Source organism: Electrophorus electricus, chromosome 8 (assembly GCF_041902795.1).
Source record: "Electrophorus electricus isolate QZ-2024a chromosome 8, ASM4190279v1, whole genome shotgun sequence".
Taxonomy (NCBI): domain Eukaryota; kingdom Metazoa; phylum Chordata; class Actinopteri; order Gymnotiformes; family Gymnotidae; genus Electrophorus; species Electrophorus electricus.
In genome coordinates this window covers 23,304,592-23,330,081 of record NC_137504.1, presented here as the reverse complement: position 1 = coordinate 23,330,081, position 25,490 = coordinate 23,304,592, and the positions used below count along the sequence as shown (strand labels likewise).

At 38.8% G+C, this 25,490-nt stretch overlaps 3 protein-coding genes and 1 non-coding gene across 6 annotated transcripts; all 4 read left to right on the top strand.

Moving 5' to 3' along the window:
• Nucleotides 1-1,736: 1,736 nt before the first annotated feature.
• LOC118241596 (uncharacterized) lies at nt 1,737-7,233 on the top strand. The gene is made up of 4 exons (XR_004776225.1): nt 1,737-1,806; nt 2,182-2,281; nt 2,768-3,184; nt 3,484-7,233. It is a non-coding gene; the product is annotated as an uncharacterized LOC118241596 (transcript).
• Nucleotides 7,234-8,178: 945 nt separating this feature from the next.
• thy1 (Thy-1 cell surface antigen) lies at nt 8,179-10,789 on the top strand. Its single transcript, XM_035527358.2, has 4 exons — nt 8,179-8,307; nt 9,249-9,316; nt 9,564-9,884; nt 10,261-10,789. The coding sequence occupies exons 2-4, from the start codon at nt 9,271-9,273 to the stop codon at nt 10,359-10,361; spliced, it is 468 nt and encodes a 155-aa protein (XP_035383251.1). The 5' UTR covers nt 8,179-8,307; nt 9,249-9,270; the 3' UTR covers nt 10,362-10,789.
• Nucleotides 10,790-11,198: 409 nt separating this feature from the next.
• usf1l (upstream transcription factor 1, like) lies at nt 11,199-17,588 on the top strand. Its single transcript, XM_026998593.3, has 10 exons — nt 11,199-11,739; nt 12,632-12,681; nt 12,943-13,058; nt 13,238-13,363; nt 13,498-13,645; nt 14,209-14,263; nt 14,354-14,412; nt 16,458-16,552; nt 16,746-16,874; nt 17,032-17,588. The coding sequence occupies exons 1-10, from the start codon at nt 11,732-11,734 to the stop codon at nt 17,119-17,121; spliced, it is 876 nt and encodes a 291-aa protein (XP_026854394.2). The 5' UTR covers nt 11,199-11,731; the 3' UTR covers nt 17,122-17,588.
• A 1,239-nt stretch (nt 17,589-18,827) lies between these two features.
• Nucleotides 18,828-25,251, top strand: f11r.1 (F11 receptor, tandem duplicate 1). Of its 3 annotated transcripts, none has more exons than XM_081720159.1 (10): nt 18,828-18,965; nt 19,118-19,188; nt 21,697-21,756; nt 22,236-22,352; nt 22,660-22,800; nt 23,040-23,242; nt 23,537-23,639; nt 23,753-23,860; nt 24,119-24,173; nt 24,309-25,251. In XM_081720159.1, exons 2-10 carry the CDS (start codon nt 19,149-19,151, stop codon nt 24,391-24,393), a joined length of 912 nt encoding a protein of 303 aa, XP_081576285.1. In that variant the 5' UTR covers nt 18,828-18,965; nt 19,118-19,148; the 3' UTR covers nt 24,394-25,251. The 3 variants fall into 3 exon arrangements, with proteins under 3 accessions (XP_081576285.1, XP_026854310.2, XP_081576284.1); XM_026998509.2 differs by lacking the exon at nt 18,828-18,965 and adding an exon at nt 23,971-23,983 and having other exon boundaries at nt 18,972-19,188; XM_081720158.1 differs by lacking the exon at nt 18,828-18,965 and having other exon boundaries at nt 18,972-19,188.
• Nucleotides 25,252-25,490: the final 239 nt, after the last annotated feature.

Genomic DNA, 25,490 nt, shown 5'->3' with positions numbered 1-25,490 from the left:
AACATGACTTTTTCATATATAAACTGGCTCCACCTACTACTAATTCAGAGGCACCTTGCTTGCACATCTGATGAAGGACTTCTGTCCAAAATGTCCTGTTTCTCTGGAAACTCTGTGTACTGCACTACAACTTTGAATATCTCTATAGCTCTTTATATATATATATATATATATATATATATATATATATATATATATATGTATGTATGTGTGTGTGTGTGTGTGTGTGTGTGTAGAGAGAGAGACACAGAGAGAGAGAGACAGACAGACAGACAGACAGACAGACAGACACATTCAAAATTGTAGTAAAGTACACAGAGTTTCCACAGAAATAGAAAGTTTCGGACAGAGGTTCTTCATCAATTGTGCAGGCATATAAATCCAAAAATAATCCAGGTGAGTAACTGCAGTGTACTGTAGAATGTTTTCAGAGAAAGAGCATGTTTCGGACAGAGGTCCTTCATCAACTGTGCAAGCAAAGGGCTTCATCAAAGCTGATGAAGGACCTCTGTCTATAAAGTGATTTATTTATGAATTTATGATGCAAAACAACATACAGTGCAAGTCTTTATTTGCAGTTGTCTGGAGTTGGAAACTGCTGTTAGAAGAGTAACTATCTTAGCCATATTATTCTATGAATTAGTCAATCTTTGTTGTCCTGTCTGCAACTTGTCCAAAATGCAGCTACAAAACCCCTCACTGGCACAAAGACAAGACATAGTATCTCAATTGTCATGGCTTCTTTATAATGGCCTTCTGTAAAGCTTAGAATTGAGTTCAAAATTTAACTGGTCATATGTAAGGCATTGTATGGACTGGGCACACAGTATGGCTAGTTCATTTATTATATCTTATTTTATTGCATATTATTTGTATTATTTTTTCTATTTTTTATTTTTTGGTAGCTCAGTGGTTAAGCTAATTGACTTGTAATCAAAACGTTGCTGGTTCAAGTCCCGCCACTGTTGGGCCCCTGAGCAAGGCCCTTAACCCTCAATTGCTCAAGTTGTACTCAATCATAATTGTAAGCAACTTTGGATAAAAGCATTAGGTAAATGTAATCATAGACCTATAATTGTAGAGCACTTTGGTCAGTGAAAGTTGTTTGAAAATATGATATAGAAATTATGGATTAATAAAATGTATTCTTTATCTAAAGTGTTATGTAAACCTCTCTGATAGCTACAATTTAAAACTCTGTTTAAACTATTTATATTGGGGCAAAGGACACAGGATCCACCACAAAGGATACATCCCAAAGTCATGCATGCATCTATTGTGAAAGATGTAGGACAAATTTTATTCTTGAATTTTATTCTGGAAGTGTTTGTTGTTTATTTGTTTCATATTTTAATGCACAGAAAGACATAACTATGTGCCAGTTCTTATAGGCTAGTAATATACTGTATGATTGTAATCCTATTCAGATCATAATTATTTATAAAAAATATTGTAATATTATTATCCAAGAACCCAAAACAATGGTCTGTAGATGGCACAATAGTAAACTTTCGTGTGATGGGCCAAAAAAAAGCAATTGATCTTGCTTGGTTGGTAGCTTCCTCACTGCTATGCTCCGCCCTCTGCTGGAGGAGAACTACATTAAAAAATAAAAAAATAATAATATATTTTAAAAAAATTTATATATATATATATATATATATATATATATATATATATATATATATATATATATATATATATATATATATATATATATATATTTTAAGGTTATACGGACTTTAAAAGCTCGGGCCGTCCCGACTCGCGGAGCGCTGGACGGACCGCGGACACTTCATCTGTAAGGTAAAACAAAGCATTTAATCCAGTCTATTCGACTGTGCTTGTATACATGCAGCAATGTACAGCGAATGCAGCAAAGCTAGTGTTCCTGTCCTATAACGATCGACTGCAAGGACAACACGCAGGGAAGCAAAACCTTTAGCGCAAATCCTCGCGCTAAGTTTGAGCGTCGTAATGCGAAGGGCGTCGACACCAGAGTGGACGCTTGAAATATGCCGTTAGATAATTAAAAAAACCGTTTTGTTTTTGGTTTTCTTTTGCGGTTCCATGCTTTGCAGTTAACATTTGACTGTTTGTGATTACAAAACGTAATAAATGTTGAAATATTATATTTTTCATCTATAAATAATCTGTTTGTTCACTGAATTATTGCTGCAGCGAATCCACTCAACACGAAGCAGGTTTGATCTCCGACTGTGCAGAGGTGATCCACCGGCCATGACGCTGCATTCTTCACTAGCTGTTGGCATCTTTTTGGGTAAGTTGTTATTGTCTAGCAGTGCCGTTTTCAATCTCGAGCAATCTTGTCTGTCTATCTATCTATCTATCTATCTATCTATCTATCTATCTATCTATGTGTGTGTGTGTGTGTGTGTGTGTGTGTGTGTGTGTGTGCGCGCGATGTCCTTTTATATCTGATAATTGTTACAATAGTGTCAACGTTGTGGCAGCTCGAAGATACATTAGTAGGTATTTGTTTTATTTTTATGGGATTGCAAATCATTAACGTCTTAGTGATTTATGCAAAGATAGAATTTCAACAATTTTGGTTCAAACCAATGCCTGTGTCCTATATACAAATGTACAGTAATTTAAAATTATTTCAATCTAATTTACCATTTAATATTACTGTGTAAAAATTAGGTAATGCAAAATAATAATGATAACAATAATAAATAATAATGCATAATTATTAAGTAAAAATGATACAGTCTGCCCATGTCTTCAACCTTTCTGCCAATAGTGCTTTCATCATGTATGTTTGGACCAAATGCTGCCACTTCGAATTACCAGAAGCCTAGCTTCCTGGATATAAACTCCTGGTGGTGGAACACCCCCCGGGGACCTCAGATCTTCTCCTGCCTCACCTACGTGGAGAGGAATGTTCGTGTGGACTGCGAATTCCCCCTCGCTGACAAGATCCCGGGGCCGTTCTGTGAGTTCAAACAGGATGGTCGTCTCATGGGCACTACCTATCCCAACAACCCGGTGCACCTCATCCCACCCGTAGAGACCCGGCGGAGGGTCAACGTCACACTGGTGCACCCCAATATCTGCCGTCTCACCTGGATGCCGATGTCAGACGACCGAGCATACACATACACTTGCAGGGTTTACCAAGGAAGCACCTGGAAGGAGAACAGCATGGCCTTCAACCAAAGTGAGTGTAGAAGGCAAGCACTGACATGATCATACTTGTATGCCCGTGGGGTGCATAATAAAATATTTTATGATGCATACTCAGATAGGAAAACTGAAAACAACAACATTAACAAAAAAGTAGACCTGTAGAGATTTGAAAAAAAAAGGCTGTTGTTTTTGGGCAGGCCTGAGTCATTTATTTGTTATTTACTTGATTCTTTGTCTCTCTCTCTCTCTCTCTCTCTCTCTCTCTCTCTCTTTCTCGCTCTCTCTCTCTCTCTCTCTCTCTCTCTCTCTCTCTCTCTCTCTCTCTCTCAGGAAATCTTCTGATGTGTTCTGCTTTGAGCATAGTAGGTCACACAGTGTCATGGGCCCTTATGGTTATGATATCACTTTCTGTTTCTCTGGGCTTTCTGTCACTGTGACCCACAACCGGGATTGGTGTTCAGCAGACCTCAGGCAGCTCCACCTCTGAGGTTATGTTCAAACAAGAACCTACAGCTCCTCACAGGGGTGTAATGACATGTTTCAAACAGGCAGGAGTATATTACAACACACTGCAGCTCAACAGATTCTTTGCCTACATTCGCACAGTAGGTAAAAGTGACCCAAACCTGATTTTCTGACCAAATTCATTAGCTTTGGTGGGCTGTTCACAATATTTTTTCAGTGTGACCTACATCTGACATGAGCTCATGCTTGAATTCTGACCTGCCAAAGAACAATGCCTGATGTAGCAGATTCAAAAAGAGGTAAACAGTCAAAATGGATTCAACTGTAACAGTCACTAACCTAAAATGAATGGTCATGCTAATCTGCAGTGGAGGCTGACTGCAAATTCAGAATCAAATTATCTTTACAGTGAAGAAGAGGAAAGAGGGCCAAGACCTTAATTATGGGTCTATGTGGAGTCATGGGAGCTACTTCAACAGAGAGGAATAACTGGAATCAAAACAAAGCTAGGATATATTGGGTTTTTTCCTTCCCAGTAGCACATAATTATGACAAATGTTGAGTTGGATTGATGTAAAAGTTGCATGAATTCTGATCTGGTTGTTCAGACTGAGTATATATAGGATACATATCAGACAAAGTATACATATAGGATACGTATTGGATATGTATCAGATTTCAGTGCCACATATAAAAGGGTATGATCACACATCAGGTAAAAATGGCCCAAATCCAGTCTTTTTCTTGATAAGTGACAGAGATTTTTCAAATGTCAAAGTCAAATTTATTTATGTAGCACCTTGAACAACAGCCATTGTCACAAACCAGCTTTACTGTCCAAGTCGCAAGTGAGCTAATCAAAGGTGACAGGGGCAAGGAATATCTCCCTAAGAACATGAGGCAGAAACCTTGAGAGTAACCAAGATTTAAAGAGGGAGCCCATCCTCCTCTGGTCAACGTTTGACACCACAACAGGAATAAAATCAGCAATACAAAACACAACAAGTAGTAAGAACAAGTAAGCAACAGAAGTCTGCTCCAGGTTCTTAGAAGGCCTAGTTTGGGTTTGATGAGTGTAAGTGCGACCGAAACCCATCTGGCACAGGAACGAGCCTGGAACAGCTGCCCAGTCAACCCAGGGCTTTCACATCATTCTAGGATGGGAGGGAATGAGGGAGGCAGAAAAGCGGGTGGCTGGGGGAGGAAGTGGGAGGAGCCAAAGCAATTGAAAACGTCACGGGGTGGGAGGAGCCACAGCAGCTGAGGTGGCTCAATGCTCAAATGCATCCCATTTTGAACAGCCAGATTGGACTTCGTGAAACTTTTACATGAATGCAACTTGACATTGTTAATAATTTTGCACTTCTGGGAAGTAAAGGTTGATGAAAACAGTGAGGGAGGATTTCAGTGGTGGGATAGTGAGGTAACAGATACCATAAACACTGATGTGAAGTGGCTGCCCTGACTACACAGAAACCGATCATTGAAATCTTGGCTCTCTTTTGCCTCCTTGCTCTCAAGAATGATTTTTTCCAAATGTACAGCAGGCCTTCACTGCAGATTAACACAAGCATTAACTTTAGGCTAGGGGCTGTTTCTGCTGACTCCATTTTGATGATTTTCCTCTAATTAAGCATGACATGAAAAATTGTTCTTTTGCACATGTAGGTCAATTTACGAGTGTGATTTGTTTAGATTAGTATCGTTGGAAAGACATGTTGCTAGTCACATTGAAAAAAAATTGTGAACACACTAGCAACAAAATCTATTTGGTTAGAAAGTTGGATTTAGGCCAGTTTTACCTGCTGTGTGAACATAACCAAATCGGAACTGAAAGTGTCAGATTCAGTGTGTTTTTGGCTGTTCACGCTGCCCCACAGATAACACCTCTATATCACACATGAAGAAAAAGATCTGGGCCACTATTATATACTGTGTGAATGTAGCCTTACTTTTGCTTTACCATCCATCTATACCCCGTTTCCCAAAAGCATCATAGTGTTATGATCATCTTAAATAGTGTTTTAGAGTGTTCAGTATGATACTCGCTCTGTCATTTAAGGATGATGATTGTGTTATGGTGCTTTTGGGAAACCCAGCCCTGTTTAGTCACTTTAATCTCAGTCACATATGTAGAATGCCCCATATATAATTCAGCACACCATAAACACTTGCTGTGGACAAAACATCATACTGGCAGGTGTCTCACTTGAACATAGATTAAAGACTTAGCTTTGAGAATATTACATCTATAGCATTTGACAGATGCTCTTATCCAGTGCCCTAAATATTGATCCGTATAACTTGGAAACCAAACCCATGATCTTGGTGTTGCTTCTACTATGTGCTACCTGCTCTCTCAGGGGAGCTACAGAAGCACATGGAAAAGCTCAAAATGTACATTTTCACCAACTGTCCACCAATACACAGGCTAACACATGCTTATTATATACTAAGAAAAAGTGTATGGTCTGGTGTCCTTAACCCTTCAGAAGTAGTTTAACACTAAGCCTGGTATTCCTGTGAGCTGTCATATCAAAATTTAAAACAACAAAAGTAACATTTACAAAGAATTGCCACATATATTTTTTATCTCAGACTACAGTTAACCCCATCATGCTTTTTTCTAGATTTATCTAAACCACCAGTCACATCAGCAGTTATAAATTCACCACATTGAATAATATTTTTAGTTATCTTTTGCTACATAAATATTTGAAAAAAATCAAACAAACAAACAAAAAAAGAGTGAAAACATTTTATGGATGTCCTGGTAATGCCCTGTTAATGACTAGTGGTAGTGGTACTTGCCATTCATTCACAGCAGAATGCGTTCTGATGCTTCACATGTGATTCTGACTTACCTACACAAGTTTGGTTTCTCTGCTGTGCCATTGCCGTATCTGGTGTGACTCAGAGGACATTCAGTTCTGAAGTACAATCACACACCAATACCACAGTGAGGTCATATTGTATTGCAACTCTTATGCAAAGGTAGGCCAGAATGGCTGCAGTGTCAGACAACATTGGCCTGATCAAATTCAGACAAAGAAGTCAAGGACAGTTTTGAACAAGGAGCAGATTCATATTAAGTGGAAAGGAGTTATTATAAAATGCAGAATAAAGATGATCAGTCCAACCTATGCCTTTAACAACAGTAGGCAGTTATTAATAAATCACAAGGTGCTACAAATTATTATACGCCTTTCCATGCATCCCATGCATCACTTTTCCGAATGTGATTTTAGTGCATTTCACAGGAGATGGGTTGGAAATGAGCTTAGAAAGGCAATGTTGGCATATGTGGTATGTGGTGAGCAGCACTTAAACATCAGCCTGAGAACACACATTGTTCACTTAATATGTTTAATATGTCAATATCCATATACGCAGTCCCGGTCCAGAGGCACTCCCAGTGCTACTTCCATGTGCATTTTGGCTATGTTGACTACTACCAGTGTGGTGTATTTTGCAATAAATTGAAGGTAGGCCTGTATCCTCACTCTGATATGGCTGACATGTATGTTTATTTTCTGTTGCACTTCATCCCCTTTCTCACCTGTGCAAGGATGTATGTAGTGAAACAGTGAGGCAAATAAAGGAACACAGACTGTAGACTGTTAATGTCTGTTTATTTATAACATTGTTATTAGTTGGTGTGAGAAAGGAACCTTTTGGTAAACATTCAAACATATATGTGCATCTGTGTATCACCTATCTGTCTTATATGTTAAGTATGTTTGTAAAAGTCCCAAGCAATGTGAAGATTTGGAAGTCAGGTTAGGCAACACAAGTTCTTTTATTTAATTCACCTTCTTCATCTTTGACTTCTTAGTTTGAGCTCATTGCTGTAAAATTTCCTCTCTCCACATCTGGTAGCTAGCTAAAGAAAACACAGTTTACATATAGTCTACTTATAAAGAAGGCACAGGTGCATCCAAACTGATCACCTGCTGGTTCACAAGGACCGTCTCTCTTGTAGACCATGCTCAACCACACATAATATTTTACATGTAAACTAATTTAGTTGTTCAGTTAAAACCCAGCAGATGTGCAATGTCCAGAGAGAGAAGATCTCCTATCTTGGACCCTACATTCAGCATCTAAGATTGATAACATTACATATCAAAGGTCCTACAGCCAAAAGATTCCGCATGCACTAAAACTACCAGAAAGTGCTACATAGCATGTCGGAAATAAGAATTCTGATCAAAAAAAAAAAAAAAAAAAAATTTATTTTTTTTTTATTAATTTGTGCATTTTAAAAAACTGCATCTACAACTAAGCCCAACAGTTCTTGCAGTTAAACGTGACAGTTAATTTTGGGGAATTATAACCAAGCTAGTTAGGAATCCGTTAACTATTCTAAAACTAGACTACCTTTTACCTATAAAATTCAGGCAACGTAAGTCTCACAAGACGTATTTCAGATAATTGATGCAGACAGGCAGGTATTGAGCTACTTTTAACTAAAACGTCGTTCAATCTAAACTTTTATGAAACTGGAATTGTTGCTAAATATTCTTTCATTGACACCGGAAATTCAAAAGCTTTCAAAACGACATTTAGCAATTCAGCAGGGGCGTATCGCGAGCATTGGCTTTTCCTTCCATCTCACTTTCACAAGTGAGAGCTGGGGACCAAACCGATCCTGCTGCGGACAGCTCCCACATCCAAGGAAAACAAACGGTAAGATATATGTATATACCGCGATTAATCAAATTGCGTCGCAAAGTAACAGACATTAGAGACATTAGACAACAGAGTATTAGACTGCACAGACTGGTTTTTTTTCTGTACAAGCGTTCTCGGATAGGTAACATGAGGTAACTCGGGACTTTTCATTGCTATGCTTTGTGACAGTTCCTTGGTACTAAAGACGTAGAACTATAGGTTCCATAATATTTGTAGCCTGTTGTGATGATCATTTTCCAAACGGTAGACGATGTATGTTTTTCCCCAATTCCCGTGAGGAGATAAAATGCGGTTTTCAGATTACATGAATTCCAGACAAGAGATCATATACTTCTTCCCAAGGAATGTAGGCAAACCGTGCCTAGACATGGCAATACCTTTTTGAATCTGTAATTCGCGTTGTAACGGCTTTTTATCTTCATCTTAATAAATAGGGTATTTGTGATAAAGATTACAGCCTATAACACTGTTCAAAACAATATTGAAATGTTTTTAATTTGGTAATAATGATATAGATTTGCTGTGTGGGCCTGTTGGGACCCCACCCATATGCCACATCTGTAGTAATGCATCTGAGTAATAATAGAAATAATTTGTCATTGGGAATAGCAAATTATATAGTTTTGAGTAGTTATCTATATTTATAGTTTCACTATACTTAACAGGCCAGTAGTAATTTTATGTTTTGCTAGATTGTCGCTAGCTTCTGTTTCATGCGTCATACCTGCAGTAGACATTTTAAAATAAAGTTCCCCCTTTTAAGGTTGGACGTAAATTTGTTATCTTCCAATGCCATTAAACTGGGCTCTAATCAGATTGAAATGGCAACTTTTTTCAGCGCTCAATTGTCCATTCCATGCATGTGTCTGCACTAGATCTTAAAATGCAATTATCCATTATTGATCTGTAAGTGCTCAGTTATGCTCTGTCCCCAGGCTTCCGTGTGTTCTTTCTGAAATGAAAATGATGAGTTACTGTGTCCTGGCATCAATCTGTTTGCTGAGTAAGATCTCACTCATATCTTTCCTTCCTTTCCTCAGTTATATATTGTAAGTTATGCTATATAAATCCAACACTTCAATAGATATACTAGACACATATTACACAAAGCCAGCTACCTCAATGTAATTTATAACTGATACAGACATAAGACACTTTATGCAGTGGGATTATTCATAAATGTGCTTTGTAATGCTGGCTGGTGTTTGTCTTATATTGCTAAATATTAAAGTAAAAATTCATCTTGCCAGGCTCGGCCACTGCTCAGACAGTGACGCAGCTGACTGGTTGCTTGACCAAGGAAAACAACTTGAAGATGGATTGCAGCTTCACCCCAGCAGCAGGAAGCAGTCCACCCCCAAACTGCACCTTTAAAACAGATGGCAAAGTGGTGGCGTCTACTGATGTCAAAGCAGTTCAGGACAGTACCTTCAAAAACAGGGCTACTGTGACTATTGTTAATCAGGTGTGCCACCTGAATCTGACGGGCTTAGCAGATGACAAACCCAAGAACTACAGCTGCACTATCATGCAGACTGGTTCAGGGACAATGTCAACATCTGTGGACAAGAGTAAGCCCATCAAACAACTTCAGTTTTTAAAGAAATGCTATCTTCTCACTCTCCATCTTTCTTTCACTCTTTCCTTACTCACTCAGTACAAATGTGTATGGATAAATTTGCTTGCTAGATGTAAACAACAAAAAGAAAAGCATTTTACCATACTGGTTGAAATGCAAAAATGGCTCACAGCTTGATCCTGGCCACCAATAGTTCTGAAAATTCTAGAATATATTATATATGCATACAGACTGCATGTGTCGGAGTGTTCCAAAACAAAGTGTTCTGCAGCACCAAAGCTTCATAATTTATGCCAGTCACTCTTGCCTTCTTTATCTGGGTGTAACACCTCCAAAGGTACTGATATGTGCACGTGTTCTCTCAACAGAACTTCTCCCGACCTGCTCTGCTTGGAGTGTTCTCCAGCAAAGAGGTGCGGCTCTGCTGTTGGCTCTTCTTACCTTCCCTCTATTTTCCGAGTTGCTGTGAGTCCCCCACCACCCCACCTCTCTCAGAGCGAAGCTTGGCCTGCGCATTTATGGGTGGTTCTGCCGCGACACTGACGGCAAAAAGTTCCATTCTGCACTGAAAAAAAGAGGCGTCCTTCTTGCCCCCATCCTCAAAGTGCTTTGCAATACTAAATCATAAAATCCATGTCTGTCATCCATTCGGTGTGTCACTGGTACGTTTGTATTATGAAGCCAGTATTGATGATGGTAATAACTTGTACCTGCATTCTTCCTCTGCATTCTTCTTATTTGCTCTTGCAGCATGTTTATACACTGGAATTGTTGATAATGACATTGTTACTAACTGCCATGCATGAGTAGATCATATGAAAACTTGATCAGCATATGTGTACTGTTCTTGTTGCATTTATGCTATTGACAGCGTGCCTTATAAAATTTTTAAAATCAGTTTTTCTGATTCGTGTTATGCATATATATACTGACCTTCAGCAGTTTATTTTCAAATTACACCCTCTAGCGGATTATGTTTTTATTGTGCTCGTTTGTAGTTTAATAGAAAGCGCATGCGCAAAACATACGTCTGGATACCAGTTTCAAGTTTTTATGGTAATTTTGCATAAAAGGAATAATTGATCTACAGTGTTATACTACATATCGTCACTTGTTTAGATTAAGTTAAGGCTTTACTCTGTGTATTTTTCTTCTTGTTTTACTTACCAGTAGCTAAAAGCCCTCAGCCTTTCATAGGTTTTTTATATATATATATATATATATATATATATATATATATATATATATATATATATATATATATATATATATATATAAATTTATTTATTTATTTATTTATTTATTGCCAACGTAATTAACTAGCCAAAATAGCTAGCTTTGAAAGTCCGACGGCTCTTAGCCTTTGCATACCTTTGGGTTGTCTGGGCAGCGTGGGGATATTAGTTTATTTGTTGCGTACTGGCAATGCTGAATAACTAGCTAGGTTGTCGACTGGCAAGAAAAGTTGCGCAGGGTAAGCTAGTTAGCTAATACAGGAGAAGCAGAACCCCAGCGTTAGCTAGCTAGTTAGCAACAAACACTAGAAATAGTAGCTAGCGTTAGCTACGTTTGCTAGTTTGTGTAAGGGTCTGTTTAGTACAACCTGTCTAAGGTACGGATGCTAGGTAGCTAGCGATGCTATTATGTAAGTAGCGATTACAACCTGGTGTTGAACTGCGTTGGAGCATAGCTACGATTGCAAGGCTCGTATTTGGAGTTTAGCTACATTTTCCCTTCCTAGTTTTGGGACACATTTGACAGTGTTAGCATTAGGGAATTGTGAAAACTGAAAGAAAGTGACTATAGCCTTGGAGCTTCGGAGGTCCGTGACTTCACACCATGAAGGGGTGAGTTTCACTCAAGTGCGACAACTGATGCACAAATGCAGAGCTGGTCTCTGGAATAAATAAATGTATCTGTATAGCTAGTTAGCCGTATAAGTAGCTAACGCTAGCTAGCTTCTCTTTTGTCAAGAGTCCAGCTAGCGAACTACATGGGATGTGGGTGGGTAAATTCACATGTTAAAATAATATATAACGCCAATAATGTCATTTTATGTTGATCTAGTTAGCGTTAGTTAGTTGCTCCTTTAGGTTCATTACCGACTGTCTACTTGTACTACTGTATTACCCACGAAAGCGAGGAGTAACAAGATAATTTCTCCAATGCTATAAGCATTCACATTAAGTGTCCTAGGTCAGTTTCTTATATTGTACAAATGTTTCATCTTGTACGAAATTAGTGGTAAAAAATATAGAACTACATGTTCATCAAACGGAAGGACAGCGTACACACATCTGGTGTTCTTGCACATACCCGTCAACCTCTTTGCATTCCATCTTTGACGTACTTTTTGTTTTTAATATTTGTGTTGTGACACTACTGATTGTTATGCATTGTGACACTTTCAGAGCACCAGGCTGGGCATTAGTTTTTGATGACGATCTCTGTTAGTTCTCCTGTGGTATAACACAGGGTTAGTGTAAGACTTTAAATCCATGTTTATGTTGTTCCCTGTTTAAGTCTTCTGTTAGTGTGAGACTTTGTTAGTGTAAGACTACAGCTGTTTGCTGTTACATTGTTTACTGTTTTTGTCTTTTTCATTGCAAATAAATAAAGCAAACCACACTAAGCCTACTTGTGTATATGTGTGTTTGAGAGAGAGTTATTTTTCAATTAAAGACATTTTCTGTCTCTTTTCTGAGGTATAACTTTTCTCTTGGAACCTTTGCATCACAGGCAACAGAAAAGCCCAGATCCAGAAGTGGATGTTCCTATCATTGAGGAAGGTAGGCCAGTTGAAAAACTGTTCTCCCTTATGCTAGACACAGCATTTTATCTTGAAAGCAGCAGAGAAAAATGAGTGAAAATCCCACCAACATATTGCTCCCTGCATTCCACTAAGCAAATGTTCTTTAATGTTCATGGTTTTGTAAACATCAGCCCCTGTAGTAAAGCCTGTGCAGCGTGTGGTAAGCTATATAAACTGGATGGCTTGTTGGACTTGACTAACTTGTTTGACAGATTTTGTGCTTCTGTTTCTGTGAAAGACTCTGTTGGCGCAGCTGATGATCCATCTGCCATTGCAGCCATCCAGTCAGCTGCCACCTTTTCCACAGATCAGCCAATCAAGTACTTTTTCAAAACGGAAGGAAGAACAGGGCCGGTAAGGTCAGGAGCTTGTTTGTTTATAAAGGCAGCTGCTTTTGAGATTTGAACTGCTTTAACTTGTAGTTTGTTTAGTTCTCCTGCCATATAACACAGAGCCAATTCAGAGGAGAGACTCTTTGTTCTGGGCAATGTGAGACACTTGTGAGGTTAACCCTGCAACCCCCTGTGCCACAGGTGACATACCGGGTGATTCACCTGGCTGATGGGCAGGTGGATGCACAGGCGGATGGAACCGCAGCAGTTAGCGTGGTAGCCGGCTTTCCAGCGGCCACCCAGTCTGGGACACCAGCTGTAACACAGGTATTTTGATCTGTCCCCCTTCTTGTAAATTCTGGGGATTTTGTAAAGGAACTTTGTGCTTTAAACTATGTTTTCCTGTTGAACTAGGGTGGTCAGAGCTATGTGTCACCGGTTTGATCTGTGTGTGTCTACAGGCTGTGTTCTCTCAGGCTGATGGTCTGGAGGGAGAGGGCACAGAGACCCACTACTACTATCCGGCCACTATTGCTGACACTGCCCCAGCTACCATGGTGACCAACGTCCATGCGTCTGATTCGCTGCTCAGTCAGCCTGCAACTACAGGTGACTTTGATGGCGGTTTACGTACTAAAGGCCTATGTCAGTCTCTTATCTGCATAAGAATGTTTCTGTGTGGGTTGATTACATACATTTTCACATAGTCATGAGGCTGCTAAGGTGCAATAATGTGTTAATTTGGTTTATTTGTCCCTTCTATGTCATATGTACAGTATATTGAGTGGGTTATAATAAATAAAATGCAAGCTGTCATATAAAAATGGTCCTGCACTGATGGCAAATATATGGCTAGGAAGAAGGTGTGGTACACAGGTAATGCCACATTTGGGCTATATTTTTAAAACTTAGGAGTTCTACTTTTTTCTTTTTGTACAACATTAAAAAAGTTTAAGTAAGAACAAGAGGAAAAACAAATGAGGTAATAAAAAATAATAGCACAATGCTCTTACCACCAGTGTGTCACTTGTTCCTATTAAATTTCACAGTGAGATGCTGCTAGTTGTAGGACTAGTCTATTGCTTTATGCATTTTTCTCTAAAACATTGGCCAGTGTAGTAACAATATCTGTGTTCCTGTATCAATATATCTGTATCAATATTCCTTCCCAGGTCAACTGTATGTGATGATGTCACCCCAAGATGTACTAGGCACATCTCATCAGAGGTGCAGATCTATGCTCACAGACATGTACAAATCCTGAACAATTAATGTATATATTTTTAATGACCTTTTTTCTTATTTTAAATTTTGCAGTAAGACAGAGGCCCCTCGCACTTCGAGAGATGACAAGAGGAGAGCCCAGCACAATGAGGGTACGAGGTCAACTGCTGCCCCAGAGCTGCTCCCATGGGACCAGCTGAGGTGGTGGACACTTCCTTGTGTGTTTCTTCAGACATGCTGAGAGAGAGACAGATTGTGAGTGGGTGAGTGGGTGAGTGGGTGAGTGGGTGAGTGGGTGAGTGGGTGGGTGAGTGGATACAGGCAGCTTGTTCTCTCCATAATGCACAGAAAGCACCCGTTTGTTTGCCTCAGAGCTGCCTCTTCATGGTTTTACTGAAACATTAATGAAAAGAATGATACTTCTGTCCCGAGCCCTGTTTTCATTGTTTGAAGTTGTTTGTGGTTTATCTCTGCAGTAGATGGTGCCAGTTTTTCGTAGCTTGATTTTAAGGCCAGTTCTTTATTAGATCTCCTTTAAAAGCCCCTCTTAGTGCTCTAAGGCAATGTCAAGTTTTTTGGATCTTGTTATATACAGAGCTGACATAAGGCCTTAGTTGCCCTAATTGAAAGTCAACCAGTTCACAAATAATCCTAATTAAATGTATTTAAAGATGCAGTCACCTACCAGCATTCTCAGACAAGTTAGCTTTATATGTCACTCTCCTGTTCAAACATGAGTTGTGTCTCAGAAAATTCCATCAGAAAAAATAAGGTTTTGGAAAAATAATTTCTTAACTGGGTCAAGACTACACATTGCCTAGGGCCACAATCAATACTAGTGGATTGATGCACCAAAGTTACTAGGCAGGGATAGCCACTCTTCCTTTAATTTATATTGAACCAATAGCGAGATAGTTTTTCTCCAACCAGCCCCTACTGAAATGGCTCTGTCCCAATCAGTTGGACATCTTTTGGATTGAAATGAATCAAACATGATGCAAAGAAATCATCGGACTTGCTATTCATTAGCCCAACTACGCATGTTTAAGCCCTGTTTCAAATGATGACAGTGACTGACAGCTTGGTGAAAAGGCCACAGAATTAAAAGAAATCTTATTATAACTCCCCTCACCTTTATTCCCACATTCTCTGCTTTCTTGCTCTGTTCTCCACATTCTTACTCTATGTAACATCCAAATGTGATGTGTGTAACAGTATCCCTGCTATCGGGAGAAGGAACCAACTAAATTACTCCCAAACCCAAAACCTGCAAGAATGTCTTTTACATGGCTAACGATACCAGTTTGTCTAGTTTACAATATAGGGTATGTCTTCAAAGTACACATTATTGGGTGAAGGATGTACAAAATGAAATTTATAAACTCTGAAATGTGCATTAAAAACACCCCTTGTAACTGTTTACATGCCATCTGCCATCTAAACACTTCTGACATCAAATCACTGATGGACCATCACTTCTTTTGGGCTATCCTATTGCACTTTCACCGTCACTATTACTAGGAGATATGTCTAATTAATGTAGCTTGGGAAACCAGTAGAACACTTTTAACTAACATTTGCCAAGAAAACTATCTTTATGAACTGGCCCCTAACAGAAAACAAACATTGCGCTTTGTATAAACCTCATATCAGTGGAAAATGTGTTTGCCAAATCAAAAGACAAAATGCTGAATTGACCAACACTTATTAAATCCTTTTTTTAATTCATTGTTCCTCTGTATTATTGGACATTTATTGCTATTTGACATTATTACTTATTGGACATCACTTTATTGTTACTGGACATCATCCAGGAAACTGATCCTGGTGACTCATGGTGAAGGCAGCCAACTTTGGACTTCCAGGCAGAGGGCACAGCTTGTCGTAGTCAGGCAGCTACCCAGCTGTGCGCCTGGGAGAGGCTCTCATTATTGGCGTGAATAATGTGATTACTCTGCACTTGCAGGGCCACTTCTTAGGCATCTCCATGCAAACATCGGGAAAAAAAACCCCCACATTTAAGTATAAACATTTAAAAATGAAAGCACTTTTATTTTTAGGTAAAAATATTTGAAATGAACATTGCTCAAGAAGAAATGTTTTTGCACTGTGAATTTGGTGTAAGCAGTGTGTTTTTGACTTTGATGTTGACCTGCCAAGCCTTTTTTTTTTTTTCTTCTTCATTTCCTTTTCTTAGTGGAGCGTAGGCGCAGGGACAAAATCAACAACTGGATCGTCCAGCTGTCTAAAACCATCCCCGACTGCACTGTGGACACAACCAAAAACAGCCAGGTGGGCGGTGTGTCCGAACCCTCTCAGCAGGAGACCACACTGAAAGTCAGCCTCAGTTCAGTACACACACAGTGCACAGTCAGTGATGTAAGCTGACTCAAAGGACTGTTGATTGTCAGCCATTTCCAGATCACTACTGAGGCAGCCTCTTTCACACTGAAGTAACCATTTCAGTTCCCATTGTTTCTCTTAGAGTAAAGGGGGGATCTTGTCAAAAGCCTGTGACTACATTCAGGAACTGCGCCAGAGCAATGCTCAATTAGGAAAAGGACTGGAATCCCTGGAGAGACAGAGAATGGACAACCACCTACTGAGACAAGAGGTAGAGCCCCCACAATGAGCCTCATTTTCCTACACAAGAAAATACAGGATGACTGACAGCTGTGTTTGAGGCTTATCTGTCTTCTGTGTCTCTCCTTTTCAAATTGCTCTTTGTGCATGTTATGTACTTCTACACATGAACGCATGTATGCTTACAGGTAGAAGAGTGGAAATCTAAAAACCAGATGCTCAGAGCCAGGCTAAGGCAGCATGGGATAGTGGCAGCTTCAAACTTGGACGCTCAGTGAAACACCTCAAATTCTTTGTCGCTCACCTCCCATTGGCAGTACACCATGGTTGAGACGGCCCCGAAATCAGCATTTTGCAGGAAGCACTGGCTCTCTTACAGGACGCTACTGGACCTGCTGAACTTGAATCCGGTTTCTGTTTTGGCAAAAATGTATTGGATAGGACGCCAGATTATTGTCAGGGTTATGTGAGCTGCACTGAAATGTACTAATTTACATATGTATGTGTGTTTTTATATTTTTATGTTTTCCTGAGCCACATCTGCAGCGGGAAGAATCATTTATATTTTGCATCATTGGATAGTAGATTAGTTTGCTGCTTTTAGTTCCAAAAGGACTTTGGACTTTTTCTGTATCAAAATTCAAAATGACAGCATTTGTGCTGTGGAAATGTTTGAGTGATGAGATTGAATAAGATAAATGCACATTGTTGATTACATTTTGTAAATAAAATAACTTGCAAGAAGCATGATTTGTAAAAGATGAAGTTTAAAATGGATACAGGGTCAATTTTACGTGTCTTGGAGTTTTAAAAATCTATTCTCAAAAACATCTGGGCATCAGTAAAATGCAGCTCAAATTGCATTCATTTTAGCTTTGACAATATGCTACTGTTTTGTTTCAAAACATATTGTACATATTATAATTGACTTGCAAGGTTCAATATAATTCAATATAATTGACTTGTGTTCCTTGCACTATGGTTAAATGTTTCTGAACAAACTTCTTAATTATTTAGTTTAGGTGTTTCTACCACACCCATTGCTACCAGGTGTAGCAATAATGTACATAGCCAGCAGTCCCCAAACATAAAAATCACATATCTTCTATTGCATAACCAACTACAGAGTTCCTAATTGCCTCTGAAAGCAAAATTAGCACAAAAACTGCATTGGGAGATTTGTAAAATGGGTCTCCATGTCTAAAAAGCTGTACCCAAGCCTACAGTCTGTGGAATGCCAAGATCAGATGGAGTGGTGTACAGCATGCTGCCATTGTCTAGGACAGTGGGAATATGTTCTCTACAATGATGAATCACACTTCACTATAGCATTGAGAAGGATGAGTCGGGTTTGGTGGATGCCAGGAAAGCCACTGGGATGCACATTGCCCACAGTAAAGTTTGTTGGTGGGCATTAGAATGTCCATTTGCAAGCCAAAATCATCCAAAAATCAAATGCTCTGGACACAAATTCCACAAGACAAGTCATAAATCTTGTGGAAATCTTTTCCGTAATAGCGAGGGCAGTTCTAACTTCAAAGGATGAATTAATCCTAATATAGACAATTACATATTAATGTCTATGGTTTTGGAATGGAATTCACAAGTGTGATGGTTAGGTGTTCACAAAGGGTATATTTCTAAGTTTCCTCATCGTGCATTACTAGAATGTTGTCGGGGGATTTTGTGTAACAATTTTTTTTTTTCTCTTCCAAATAATTTCTCCAGTTTGTAACAAGTAACAAAGGTTTTATGAAACCAAAATAAACTAAATCTGTGTTGTGTTTAACGTAAACTACTCACAGGTGCGACGCTTTTTGTTGCGGTCAAACTACGAATACGAACTGCACCGCGGAATTTCTCATAGGCCTACCTACAAAGATAGTCTACTGTTTACCATCAGTTTTAAACTATTTCAGATTTAGATACCTAAAATAAAATAAATAAAAAAAAACTATGACGTGTTGCAAAACCGCGTGTTGATATAATATACAAGTTAACTTTTAAAAAATAAATACAATTCCTCTTCCGCCTTTAATCTACTTTCATTTCGTCATGAACTGGGAGTGTCCGTTTTGGTGCACGGATTAGGGAACGCTGGGCCAAGCAAACGTGAGCTCAGGTAACGCGGAAGACCGTCTAATTTAGACATTTTCCATTACATATTTCGGTTAGTGTTCGTGTGTAGACTTTGAAAACAGATAGAAATTTAACTTTAATTTGTCGAATATTTTTTTCTGTCTACTTTCTGAAACGACGAATATTTGGACTAAGATATTTCGAAACTATCGTACGTTCAGCCGTCATGTTCATCGTCTTTGTATGCCTGTGTTTGCAAGCAACAGGTAAGACGGATTGTGTCTAGTTTTTACTGAAACATGCCACATCTTACATTAATTGGAAAATTGTTAAAATAATTGTAAATAATTATTCTCTTGTATTGATTAGTGTCATAAGAATTTGTCTAATGCATATTTTTCCATCTTGGAACCATCATAGGATAATTATTACAGTGTTTCACTTGTTCTTCTAATTACATCAGTTCGTAAATTGTCTTCTTCCTAAATCTCCTCTCGTCCCTTTAGGCGTCAGGCCTAGCATACCTAATTCATTTGTATATGTTGCATGAGTTTTGTTATTTAGCCTAATCTGGAGTAAAACATGAGTACTTTATGCTTTCATTTTAAAACTCGACGCTGACTCATTTGAACAGCACACACAATGTTTAGAAGATTTTTAACCAGTCCCTTTAGAGGCGTAGGATAAACCTTTAAGAAAGTATCACCTTGGGAACCAGTATTTCCACCCCTCCCATCGAAACTACCGCTCATTAAATAACCTACTACGCAAACAAGGAAATGACCAACTGAATCCACATAAGGATAAAGACCAGACGAAAACGAAATATTGCGCTCTTAGATTTTTGAGAGGACTCGGCACCAAAAAGTTGTCATTTGCCAGTTTATGTAGCAGAAGACAGCATTTTCCCTAGTTCTCGGCCCCCAGCATACGATCCATACTTTTTACTTTACCGCGGCCCTAAACACACCCGAACCGGATATTTAAGAACACAGTAGGTAATTCTTGGTAAATTAGTAAATGCTGGAAACAGTTCGGGCAAAAACGTGAAAAGCCCGGTGAGTGTCGAGGATTGGACTGAAACACTGACGTGAAAGATAATGTAGAGTCAGTCTCTTATCTCACAATATTCCAGACAATGTAATTACAATCCTCATGCGAAGCTTGGACTATTAAATTTTACATTGAAAATGTCTATTTATTGTGAAGCTTACAAAATGGCTAATGTTAACCTCTTTCCTATTTAGTGTTGTAGTGGTAACGGTTTCTATTGACTATAAAGTGAGGTACTGTAACTTGATCTTATTTTTGAATGTTGACATGAAATAACTGCCCATAGGTTATAACCTACCAATTCAGAAATCGGAGTTGGACTGAAACTGCATGTCTGCAGAACTCATAGTCTACGGTGCTGTAAACACTGTGGCATTCTCACCCACCTCAGTGATGGTGGAAGGCCATGCCATGTCAGAAAAAATGTCACTACAATTATTAATGTAGACCTTTTACATTATGTCATAAGGGAGGCGGTGAGCCAGTAGCAAACCACACACACAGGAGAGCACACTCTGACCCAGATTACTAAACCTGTTGTTTTTGGAAATGACCTTGGTACAGTGTTTACTCAGAACCCTTACTCAGAACCCTTACTCAGCAGGAGTAGCCTTGCTGGGTGGTGGTCATACTTTTAAGCGCCAAATGTACAAGAACACAGTTATGTATGTTGAAAAATGCTGACATTTGGAACATGCATGAATATTCCTTGCTTCACTAGTGATACTGATAATTTTCTGTTTTATTAATATATTTCTGTTGTTCATGTATGTGTGCTAGCCCAGTGCTGTGGTTGTCTAATTAGATAGTATTTCCAGTTTTTCATTGTTACATTGCTCTTCCCTCCCAGCCCTAAAGGGGTTTCCAGTTGTTCCTACTAAAATACATTCAATTTACCCCATTGAAGGTCTTAATAATTGGCTTGTGGAATTGAATTGGGTGTGTAACCTCAGAATAGGGGGCTAAATTGCACTGGTCTAGGTCATGTTGCTAGTGGGATAAAAATGTGATCTAACCCTCATAAAAGGAAATTAAAGTTTTTAGGCGGTTTTGTGGTTTTAGAGAGAATTGATGAATGTGAACCTCTTCAGAAACAAATCAATCCATCTGTTTCAGTTGCTCTCTATCTCTCTCACTCTCTCTCTCTCTCTCTCTCTCTCTCTCTCTCTCTCTCTCTCCATCTCTAAAGCCTTGTCTGGCTTGCTCTGTATATAGCCATGTAGTAACTGCCATATATGTAAAGGCTGGAAAAGAAAATATGGTGTACCAAACACAATTGCTGGAGAAACAGGATGTTGTAGACGGAAGCCCATTGCCGGCTGTGCAAGCAACATGCTTCTGTAGCTATAGGAGGTGAACTGGTGGACACATCAACAGCTTCTCTTCCTCCAGCTTCAAAAGCAAGTTGCTTGCACAGCTGAAGCTTTGTGTGGTACACAGACTTTCCCAAGAACTAAACTGTAATTTTTCAAACTTGTATATTATGCAGTCAGACAGAACTAGATCTAGTGCCTTAATTTCTGTTTGTAGGAGGTGTAACAAAGTTAATGATTATTTTCTGACTCCATAGCTTGTTTTCAAGTCTAGATTGTGACTGGTTTCTGTGACTTGGCATTCACCACTCCTCCTTGTTTCATGGTGGAAGGGGGTGTTGTCAAGGTCAAGAGGTTTCTTGACCTTTGCCATTATTACATGTCTGTTACTGTCTCTTATTCTCTCAGGCCTGCATGCCTTTTCTGCCACTACTTCAGCACTTCATGTGACGGTCAAGGAGAACAGTGGTAAGCGAACCACTCTTATTCTTTCCCTATTGTCTTCCAGAGTGGGTGTGTGATGATTGTGACATCAGAGTGTTCTTTTATTTTTATCAGTCTTTTAATGTTTGGATGTCTGGCTCTCTCCTTGACATCCTCCTGATTTGTGTGACTCCTGTTTGCTTAGTCTGTGACCGTTCAATTGTCTCTAACTACAATACATGATCAGTGGAAAACCTTATTTGAAACATGATCCTTTTTAGGGCAACACTGCTTCTCAAATGTTTAAAGTGCCTTTTATTCCTGAAGGCAAGAGTGATTATCAGTATTTTTAAAATACAGATTTAAAAGGAAGCTTTTTTGAATATTTTACCTTTGTTATTGGAGGCCTTTGCTTTGAGGTGAATTTCAATTGCTGAATAAAACACCTGAGCCATTAACCATTATTTAGAAGACCTGAAATGGCTGAAAACTGAAATAACCTTGGATTCTTCCCATCTCCTCAGGAGCTGATTTAAAATGTGACTACTCTGCGGACTTTGGGTCTTTGCCTAGAGTGGAATGGAAATTCCAGAACTATAAGGGTTCACAGTCCTTGATCTACTATGATGGCCAAATTACTGGTAAGACTCATGTTACAAGCAATCAATCGCCTTACCTTTTTTTTTCCACAGATAAAATGCAATTATTTTATGAATGAGAATATGAAGACACGTTCCATGAACGTATTACAAGACATTATGGGCTGTGAATACAAATGAGAAAAATAGGACTTTTGATCTGTAAATTATCTGATTCTATGTTTTGAAGTGAGATTAGCAGAAAATTACATTTCACTACATCAGACTAGGTCTTTATTTATCTATCTATTTATTTATTTATTTATTTATTTTTTGTTACTTTGACATTGATTTGCTTTTAACTTCTCAGCGCCATACAAAGTTCGCTTCTCCCAGTACCCAGGAGGCTTGAGGATTGAAAAGACAGTCCGTACAGACACGGGCGACTACTCATGTGAGGTGTCGGGTAATGGAGGATATGCGGAGATCACTATTAAGCTCACCGTGCTTGGTAGGTCGCCCACAGCTTTTAAGTAATTGAAGGTGAAGTGTCGGCTTGCGCTGCTGAGCAAAAGCATGATTAAGCTAAGCAGATGCTTGATTTTAAAAAGGAGAATTAAAACGTTCTCTGGAAATCCTTCTCTAATTCATAAAATGAGAGAAAAGACTTGCATATTTTTTGCATGTGTGGATGTGGGGTCCATAGGCTGTTGCTGTCTGACAGTGCTGCTCTTCCTCATGCTCCCACAGTGCCCCCTTCAGTCCCCATAAGTCGCATTCCCACGTCAGTCACAACAGGCCAGAACGTCCTGCTGACTTGCTTTGACAAGGAAGGCTCCCCTCCATGCACCTACAAGTGGTATAAGGACAACACACCCCTGCCTGAAGACCCCACCAAGTTCCCCAACTTCCAGAACATGACATATAAGATGAATGCGCAGAATGGCAATCTGGTCAGTATGTGTGCGTTTGGCTGTGCCATTCCTCTAGGTTGTGGGGTGCATAGGGTTAAGAGCTCTGAGGGAATTTAAAGGAAGTAGCTGGTCAGAAATCAGTGTCGAGCTGCATTCGACAAGTGTACCAGCATATTGTTGATGTTTCTGGGTCAGTTTTGCTCTGCACATGATGGATAAAGGGAAGTAAGGAATGAATCAGAATTGTTTCACTGAACTGTGAGAACAAATTGGGTCAAGCACTAAGGGCTAATCAGTTATTGTACATACTTAACCTTTGCTTTTGTGTAACAGGAGTTTCCCAGTGTGAGTAAAGCAGCCACTGGGAATTATTTCTGTGAGGCCTCTAATGGACAAGGGCCTGCACAGCGTGGACAAGCTGTGCTTATGGAAGTCCGTGAGTACAATTAAAAAAAATTTAGACAAGCTCAAATTCCTAGTGTATGCTGCTGTCATAACATGTCATCCGATGCTTGCTATGAATGACTGACTTCTTGAATCGGTTTATAGGTGATGTGAACACAGGAGGCATTGTAGCTGGGATTATTGTAGCCCTGTTGGCCATTGCTTTGCTTTGCTTTGGCCTGTGGTATGCCAATAAGAAGGGATATCTGCCTAGTAAGTATTTCTCTGTGTGTGTGTGTGTGTGAGTGAGAGAGATGGTATAAAAATCTAATGGTAATCAAACTCATTTTCTGAACTACTTTTTCCTCACTCCCTTCCCCCAGAAATACCAAAAAGGTAAGGTTTTTGTTTTTGTCTTTATTCTATAATATTTTCACCTCTCTGTGCACCATTTTTAGAATTTGCATTGCAGCCAGTGTTATCATATGAACTTCCAGCAGGCAAATAAGTATTTGTGTTTTTCTATTATAGTCAGACAAAAAAATCTGTGTATACCCAGCCCAGAGCGGAATATACAGACAATGATGTAAGTGAAATTGAATCAGCTCTGATATCAACCTTTATAGAATAATGAGTTTCAAGTAAGATCATCATGTCAACTATAGTTTGTACTGTGTATGAAGGAAGCCTTATATCTTTAAAATGTGTGTGTCTATTTTAGGGGGAGTTCCGACAGAAGTCGTCCTTTGTTGTGTAGCAGTTGCACTGGTTCAGAGGTGCAATGTGTCCATCCTCTGTTCCACTAATCTCTACTAACCCCAGCTTGGGGATGGATCTTGTAGGTGTGTGCGTGCGTGGGTGTGATTGTTTTATACCACCTTTTGTTTGTTATAAACTGTTTGCACTGACTTGAGCCATATATACTAGTGTGTTTTAAGACCATATCCATTGAAACGTTGTCTTCGTGAAACTTAAAATTATCATTAGTTCAACAACCAATAGTCAGATCAGTACTAATTAGTTTATATATGTATGTATGTATGTATGTATGTAGAGAGAGAGAGAGAACTTGCTTCAGTGGATGTGAGATTTGGGAGTGTTGGTGACCATAACACCTAAAGTGTTTGGTGTTTTTCTTTTTCTTTTTTTTTTTCCTTCCTTTTGTAAAATCTCTTTGACTCTGTTTTGTGAAGGAACTCCTCCATGCACAGTTTATACAAATGTTTGTGGTCAGTGAAAATCATAACATTTGGAAAAGTAAAATTGTTAAATTTGTACATCGTTTTTATATTTCTGCATGAATCCCACATGGTAACAAAGCCCAGGCACAAATATGGAAAAGCACTGGAATGTTCCTACTCTAATATTGTATTTATTTTTAATGAACTTCCTTTGCAGTTTGTTTACTTAATCAAAGATTTTAAATTCAATTTATAGTTTTGTCTGTTTTAAACATCTCTCATAAAATGTAAATAGATGTCTTGTTCCTTTTTTAAAAGAACTGTTTTTGCTTCACATAAATCTATTGTAAAGCAGACGCCTAGGATTTGTAACAGGACATTACTGATCTGTTGTGTTTCACATCGTTAATGGATCATGTAAAATAAATCATGTAAAATAGTGTCACCAGGGACAATTTATTAAAATCAGTTTGCTTAAAGAAATGCAGAGCACAGCATTTGTTTCTGTATTGTGCATGAATCCAGCCCTGAATAACAAATATTGTTAACTTAAGCTTTTTGTTAAATAATCTTATTGTAAATGTTTAATGATTTTATTATATTATTATTTTTTTAAAACCTCTTAATATTTACCCCTTCGATAAAGCGTAGCAACACCACCAGGTGGCAATGTATCCCCGTATCGTATTTCACACAACAATACCATACTGAATTACCGGGAT